Raw genomic sequence first — 8,498 nt, forward strand, 5'->3', positions numbered from 1 at the left:
TTTCCCTTCAAACTGAACTAAAACAGTTCACACCTTTGAGGAAATGACTCTCTCCCAGAGAAATAGCACATGACTGCACTTGCACATATGATCAGACATGATCCACCCCAGCCGATGAACAGAGCAGCACCCAGCTCAAACCTGACAAATAGATATCACTTATTATATAAAACATCTTTTACAATGTGCTTTGTAATGCATTTTAGTATAAGCAAAGTTGAAGATACTTTTTCGGGAATTGCAAAAAATTAGCAATTAGCACAAATTGGAAATGTACCAATGTATCGGTTGCTGATTTTTATTTGCCGATAATTTTTATCAATTTAAAACCACCAGCATATCGGCTGTTGCATGAAAATGGCCAATATAACAAACTAATTAGTTAAAGGGGACAGAGAATGAAAAACTATTTTTACCTTGTCTTTGTTAAATAATGGTAGTCTACCCACATTCATGAACATACAAAAAGTGCTAAACATGCTAAACATGTCAGTCTCATAGAAATTCCTCTTTTAGAAATGTCAGCCAGAAAACAGCCCAATCTGAAAAACTGATGCTTATGACATCACAGGCATCTAACTGCCCCTCCACTTTAAAATAATTGGCTACATTTTTTGAGTGGCAGCAAAGTCAGCCAATCAGTAATGAGATTGCAAGTTAAGCCAGTAGGGGGAGCCAAATAGGTGCAAAACCACTTGTTTGAAATCCCCCACCCTAATAGAGCTATCTGAGAGAGGTTTTTAGGAAGCTTCTAAGGCATTACAGACCCAAACAAAAAAATTTTTGTCTTCACATCACAGAACAAGGATAAATACTCCGTTCAACCATTCTATGTCACCTTTAACTGCCTTGAAGGCACTGTGAAGTATTATGGTTGTTGCCAGTTGCGGCCGCAGACTACTTTTTTCGTGGACGCTCAACACGAAGTTTGTCTTGTGTGTGTGGTTCCTTATGTCAAAATATGTGTTATGCGCGTCGAGTGATCCTATGTGCATCACATAGTCTTGTCTAAATGAGTGCCTGCTGCAGACGCGACTAAAGGGTTTATGATAAAAGAGACGCTCGCGTTTGTCAGATACTCGCGCCCCTTGGATGAGCAGTCATGAGCCGCCACTGGTTGTTGCATAAAGTTTTTCTTAAAATAATTAAATATCTGCAAAAAGAAAATAACAAAATGAAATCCATACAAAATACTCTTTTGTCATTTAATGTTGGCCAGTTGAATGGTTCAGTGAAAATGATTTTATGATGGGGCAATAATCTAGCTCAGGGTTTTCCAAACTGGGGTGCGCAAACCCCTGTTTTTTCCGTGCGGGAATTGCAGGGATTTTGTGAGTTGATGTAAAACAATTAATTGCAATTAAATCATAATATGTAAATAAACTATTATATTAAACATGTAAAAATGTAAGTTAAAAACACTTACTAAGAAAAAATATATTTTTTTTTATAAATTTACATGCCATGTGACCATTACACAACACTACAATGTGCAAAATGGACACGAATGGATACGATTTATGAAATAAAAGAAAATTACCAGATAAACAACTATTTACAATAACAACTATGTAAAATGAAACATGCTAAATGCGCTATTAAATTACTGAAATATTTACTTAAAATCTCAAATGGGAACTTTAACTAAAAAAATTTGGCCAAGGGGCTTCATCTGGCAAAAAGCCAATACCTTGCAGTGGTTCTCAAATGGGGGGAACGCATACCCCTAGGGGTACTTTGGGGTACTGCAGGGGGTATGTGAGAGAAAGTGGAAACTGACATTTAGGAATAAATAAATAAAATCAGTACATCAGGACTACACAAAGATGCATTTAAAAAAATCATAAATTTAAAGCACATTGTACAAAATGCATGTGCAGTTTATACTTTGCTATATTGTTATTGCTGTAAGTTTAAACCTTTTGTTACGATGGGCTCTATCTTACACCCGGCGCAATGCAGCGCAATGCGCGACGCAAGTGTCTTTCGCTAGTTTCCACCCTAATTTTCACGTTTAGCGCCGCGTTGTTTAAATAGCAAATGCATTTGCGCCCCCTTTTGCGCCCATGGGCGTTCTTGTCTGAAAACGAGGTGTGTTCAGGCGCATTGTTGGCGCGTTGCTATTTTGAGGCAACTAAAATAGACTACGCCATTGACCAAAAACCTGGTCTAAAGTCTAAGTCAATGGCGCAATGTGTTTTATGTTATTTAAAGAGCGCATTAGTAATATGCGCCTATAAATGGGAGGACAACGCGGGTTTGCTTATCACAAAGTACACGAATGCACAGCAGCACAAACATGCTTTTAAATATGAAAGATTAAAGGATTGAATGTAAAAGATTATTATTGAGTCTCTTGGACATAAATGAGGACTAATTATGAGACGTTAGAAGGCGCAAAGAGCTGCTACACCTGTAGCCTGGTAAGTAAATAAATTATTTGCTTTAAACAAATGCATCTATTTCTAAATGTTTTTTTAAATGCTACCTCACGGATTTATTGTATATGATGACTCTGTACCTGTGGATATGGTGAGATGAGAAACATTTTTAAGTAATGCTTAAAAAACTTTTGCCAAAAAAACGCTGTCCAAAGTGCTGAAACGTGCGGAGAGCCGTTTGTAAATCTTTATCTCCTGTTTGTTACAAATAAAGTATTTTTACAGTACAAACCTTATCTTACATACTTGTAAATTATTTTTTGACATTTAAAGCAATTACAAGCCTGCTATTTTACTTCCATGACTAAAAGAAAACGGGTTTTAAAGGTTTTAATAAAAAAAATAACAATTTCAATACAAGTGAAAAACAACACAATTATTTAACATTAATCTTAAACTGGGGATCTTCGTCCTCCGCTTAGTTTTTCAGTTTACAAAGTTCATCATCTAAATAGGGATTAGACATAGCGCCAGCGCAACTTGCTTTTAAAGGGGATGAGAGCTGTGACTGTCATTGGTTTACTGCACGTTACGCCCAAAATACTCCCATTACAATAGGACCAACCCTTTTCGACCATGCGCTCGGCGCACAAACCATTTTTCCCGTCGTTAAATTAGCAAAAGTGGATTCGGACACGCCCATTTAGACGTTGCGCTGTGTGCTTTAGACAATGCACTTAGATCGTTAAAATAGGGCCCGATATGTTCAGTACTAAGATCATTTACAGTATTTATTGAGACCTGAATCCAGAATCAGGATCAGAGTCTGCGCGAAATAATTTAAGTTAGGAAAGGGGGCTTCTTAAAAGAGGATGCTAAAAAATGTAAAAAAAGAAAAAAGCAAACCAGAGCTTCAAAAATACCACCAGTTTCTTGATGAATACTAATAAGCAATAAACCTGCCCTGTGGCATCAGATATAATTACTGTCTTACTCTTATTTTACTGTATTTTAAATCAAAATGTTGTCTGGTCAAGAGGTGCTTGGCTTAAAAAATCATAAAAAGGGGTACTTCACCCAAAAAAGTTTGAGAACCACTGCCTTAATGCATGTGTATTGAACTTTAATTTATTTTACTATACTTTTGACTTTAAGTGAAAATGTTTAAATATTTTAAGTGTTACCAATTGAAGTACGTTTTTCTCTCGATACATACTTTCTAAAAGTCATCATCATAAGTACATACTTCTGTTCTAGATAATATGGATCCAAATAGTCTATGCGCACTTTATTCCCCCACATGGAGTACACGATCATACCACAGAACCCTGCAAAATAGATATAGCAATACATCAGTTTGCGTTACCCAGTTTATACACTGACAATCCAAGTGAAATAAGATTCTTACCAGATATCAGGTACGTCAGCGCTGCTCCAAATGTAATTCGAGCGTTAGTGAGCTCAGAGCCTCCAACTTTGGTACACTTCATCCCTATGAGAGCAAGCACAGCCGCCCAGAAGCCCAAAATCACAGAGACTATGGCCAGTGCCCTGGTTACGTGGAGGAAAACTAACAGCCGGAAAGAGAGAGAGAGAGATGAGTAATTTGACACAACACATTTTTTGTAAACAAGAACATTTTTCTTAATGTCGCCAATGTAAGTTTAAACATTATGCAACCAAACTAGCATTTTGAAGGGAAATGTCACAGCAGGTTTGAGCACAATCAAATCAATTTTTTTTTGGGAAAATTGACAGGTTTCTAAGTTACTTAAATAGGGTTTTATTTAATAACATTAGTAAATGCATAAGCTTTTTTTGCTGCATTTATCTCATTGGCAAAGCATTGTGTTAGCAGCGCAAAAGGTCATGAATTCGAACCCAGGGAACACGCATACTGATAAAAATGTATACCTTGTGATGCTTTGGATTTGTCTACCAAGTGCACAAATGTGGCACCACAGACTAGTCCTAAGTCGAACGGGTATTTTGATAGCAATAGCCAACAATATTGGGTCAAAATTATAGATTTTTATGCCAAAATCATTAGGATATTAAGATCATAAAGATATTTTGTGAAGTTCCTACCGTAAATGTATACAAATGTTTTTATCAATAATATATTTCAAAAATTTTAAAAAAATTACGCTGGTTTTGTGGTCCAGGGTCACAATTTTAAGGGTTATTAATCTTTGTTCATTTATGCCAATACAACCTTATCGTAAAGTGTCATCAACTTATCAAATTGATTCAACAATTTCCGAGTTAGCAAACATTCATTAGTTAAATAAAAAATAGAAAATAATTAAAAAGATATGCACAGCCAATTTTTTTACTTTATAATTAATTTAAAGCAACAAATAAAGTAAAAGTTTAGACAGCAAAACTGATATTTAAGTTTACATTTTGACAAAAGCAGTATTTAGATCAATTAAAAACACAAAATGAATTATATTTGGCTCTAGAAAACTACCAAAAAGTAAAAGTTGGATCTACTGGTGGTAACACTTAAAATATTTTTTTCAATTTAATTGAAAAATTGAAGGTGAAAAAACTAAAATTAAACACCTAAAAATTTAGCTTTTTCCACTTGCATTTTTCACTTAAAGTGAACAAATTTAAGTTAAAAAAATATTTCTAAGTCTTACCAATTGAAGTATTTCTTATTTAATCCAACTTTAACTTTTTACATTGTAGTAGTACAATTAAAAAATCTTAACCTTACACACTAATCAGAGACATATTAAACAATGTGATTCATTTATTATTTTTAACTATTTGTGAAACTGTATGTGAAAACCCAGCTGTTTTCTACATAAAATCATTCTATATAATGTAAAGAACATATATAAATATACCCTTGATATCTTTAATATTGACTAAGATCAAACGTTGATGCTCCTGATCTCATTTTTAGTGTGGATTTCACAGACAGGCTCACAAATGGACACAGATAGCAGTTTTCTGTGAATTACCCAACCCAGTCTTTCCTTACCCGAGAGGTCCATCAAAGAAGGGTAGTATTTACAGTCAGATACTCCTGTGGTATCTGACACACAGTCCATCCAGAGGTTTGAATAATAATTACCGGTGGTGAGCATGACAGAGCCGACCTCCGAGAAGGTCCAGTATTCAGTGGCCATAGTGGAACAAATCAAAATCCAGCCACATAAACAGGACACAAAACAACCAATCTCTACATACATAACCACAGTGCGCTTCGCCATGGTGTCTGTTTCATTACACTGATGAAGAGAGACGACGTTGAAAGGTTTATGGAAAGGAAGATGAAAGATCTGCTGAGATGTTTCAAGTCAACATGGAATAAGATTACATGGTGGTGTGTGTCTTTAATGCACAGCTTTTCTTTTTATGGGTCAACCCACTGACTCCAGAAAGCTTGATTCGGCACGTAAAACTGGAAACTGGAAAAACAACACGGTTAGACCTCATAAGCAGTTTCTGATTCAGACAGGTCAAGAAAATCGTTGACCCTTGACAGCTCATACGTGTGTCTTAGTCTAGGACTAACCTTATGCCTTGTCTGTAAAACATGGGGATTAAGTAATAAGTTCCTTATTCATAAATCAGTGTATTAGTTAATACAAATGTGGCAGTACTTTGGTCAGACATGCAATGATAAATACACAGTAAATGTGGCCTAAAATTACAAACCCGGTGTCCGTAGCTTCCTTACAAAGTCATCCAAAGTTGAATTATATAGCAATTACAACCTTTCTGATTCGGATGTAAACTGTTAAGGACCCTTGAAAGCATGAAACTGAGGGTGTGGTGTGATAGTTCAGTATTGTTAAGGTCTTGTGACTGTACGTGTTCTGTCAGCATTGTCATGTGTGATGCCCTAACTGACATTTGCTGATTTCCATCTGCTAATGTCAGTGGATAGTGTACACTGCTGAGTACTTGCTTTATGTACATGATTTATGTATGAGCCATTCAGCAACCTGTCACCAAGGGATTAATGGTTAAGGCAATATTTGGAAATATCTGTGTTATGTCTGATAATACTTTTGCAAGCCAACAGGACTATGTAGAAGTGTTAATACAGCTGTAACATAGGCATTTTAAATGGGTTTCACTACACTGTACAGAAAAAATATAAAATACAAAAATTTAAATGATTCTTCACACACATTACTGGCCAATTTAAAAAACTTTTTGGACAAAGTGGGACACCTGTATGTTGGCTTAAAGCAAAAAAAAATGTAAACACCTCCAATGTTTGTGTACACCTCCAGTGTTAATGTATGTCAGGGTTTGTGTACACCTCCAGTGTTTATGTATGTCAGTGTTTGTGTACACCTCCAGTGTTTGCATACACCAGCAGTGTTTGTGTATGTCAGTGTCTGTGTACACCTCCGGTGTTTGTATACACCTCCAGTGTTTATGTATGTCAGTGTTTGCGTACACCTCTGGTGTTTGTATACACTTCCAGTGTTTGTATACACCTCCAGTGTTTTTGCACGTCAGTGTTTGTATACGCCTCCAGTGTTTGTATACACCTCCAGTGTTTGTGTATGTCAGTGTTTGTGCACACCTCCAGTGTTTGTATAAACCTCCAGTGTTTGTATACACCTCCTGTGTTTGTGTATGTCAGTGTTTGTATACACTTCCAGTGTTTGTATACACCTGCAGTGTTTATGTATGTCAGTGTTTGTGTACACCTCCAGTGTTTGCATACACCAGCAGTGTTTGTGTATGTCAGTGTCTGCGTACACCTCCGGTGTTTGTATACACCTCCAGTGTTTATGTATGTCAGTGTTTGTGTACACCTCCAGTGTTTACATACACTAGCAGTGTTTGTGTATGTCAGTGTTTGTGTACACCTCCGGTGTTTGTATTCACCTCCAGTGTTTATGTATGTCAGTGTTTGTGTACACCTCCAGTGTTTGCATACACCAGCAGTGTTTGTGTATGTCAGTGTTTGCGTACACCTCCGGTGTTTGTATACACCTCCAGTGTTTATGTATGTCAGTGTTTGTGTACACCTCCAGTGTTTGTATTCACCTCCAGTGTTTATGTATGTCAGTGTTTGTGTACACCTCCAGTGTTTGCATACACCAGCAGTGTTTGTGTATGTCAGTGTTTGCGTACACCTCCGGTGTTTGTATACACCTCCAGTGTTTATGTATGTCAGTGTTTGTGTACACCTCCAGTGTTTGTATTCACCTCCAGTGTTTATGTATGTCAGTGTTTGTGTACACTTTCATTGTTTGTAAACACCTCCAGTGTTTGTGCATGTCAGTGTTTGCGTACACCTCCGGTTTTTGTGTACATCTCTGGTGTTTATGTATGTCAGTGGTTGCGTACACCTCTGGTGTTTGTATTCACCTCCAGTGTTTATGTATGTCAGTGTTTGTGTACACCTCCAGTGTTTGTGTATGTCAGTGTTTGTGTACATTTCCAGTGTTTGTATACACCTCCAGTGTTTCCACACACCTTCAGTGTTAATGAATGTCATTGTTTGTGTACACCTCCAGTGTTTGTGTACACCTTCAGTGTTTGTGTATGTCAGTGTTTGTGTACACCTCCAGTGTTTGTGTACACCTCCAGTGTTTGTGCATGTCAGTGTTTGTGTACACCTCCAGTGTTTGTGTATGTCAGTGTTTGGGCACACTTCCAGTGTTTGTATACACCTCCAGTGTTTATGTATGTCGTATGTATTGTGTATGTAGCATTACTAAAAATGTTTCTCATCTCACCATATCCACAGGTACAGAGTCATCATATACAATAAATCCGCCAGGTAGCATTTTAAAAACATTTAAAAATAGATGCATTTGTTTAAAGCAAAGCATTTATTTACTTACCAGGCAGGCTACAGGTAAAGCAGCTCTTTACACATTCTAACGTCTCATAATCGGTCCTCATTTATGTCCAAGAGACTCAATAATAATCTTTTACATTTTAATCCTTTTTTCATATTTAAAAGCGTTTTTGTGCTGCTGCGCTCCATGTATGTGATAACCCGTGTTGTCTTCCCATTTATAGGCGCTTATTTCTAACGCACTCTTTAAATAACAAAAACAATATTGCGCCATTGACTTTAGACCAGTTTTTAGTTGGTCAATGGCGTAGTCTATTTTAGTTGCCTCC

The 8,498-nt window shown here is 36.7% G+C and overlaps 1 protein-coding gene across 1 annotated transcript in view; it reads right to left on the reverse strand.

Annotated features, from left to right (window-relative positions):
* Window positions 1-6,103, reverse strand: part of LOC129450358 (claudin-10-like) — a 6,589-nt gene extending 486 nt beyond the window's left edge. The window contains exons 1-4 of the mRNA XM_055213061.2: window positions 5,377-6,103; window positions 3,790-3,951; window positions 3,628-3,709; window positions 34-141 (exon numbers count right to left, since the gene is read on the reverse strand). Coding sequence (XP_055069036.2) covers window positions 34-141; window positions 3,628-3,709; window positions 3,790-3,951; window positions 5,377-5,608 — 584 coding nt within the window. The 5' untranslated portion in view covers window positions 5,609-6,103. The remainder of the gene's footprint in view (window positions 1-33; window positions 142-3,627; window positions 3,710-3,789; window positions 3,952-5,376) is intronic.
* Between the last annotated feature and the right edge of the window lie 2,395 nt (window positions 6,104-8,498).

The sequence above is a fragment of the Misgurnus anguillicaudatus genome, chromosome 8, assembly GCF_027580225.2.
Source record: "Misgurnus anguillicaudatus chromosome 8, ASM2758022v2, whole genome shotgun sequence".
NCBI lineage: Eukaryota > Metazoa > Chordata > Actinopteri > Cypriniformes > Cobitidae > Misgurnus > Misgurnus anguillicaudatus.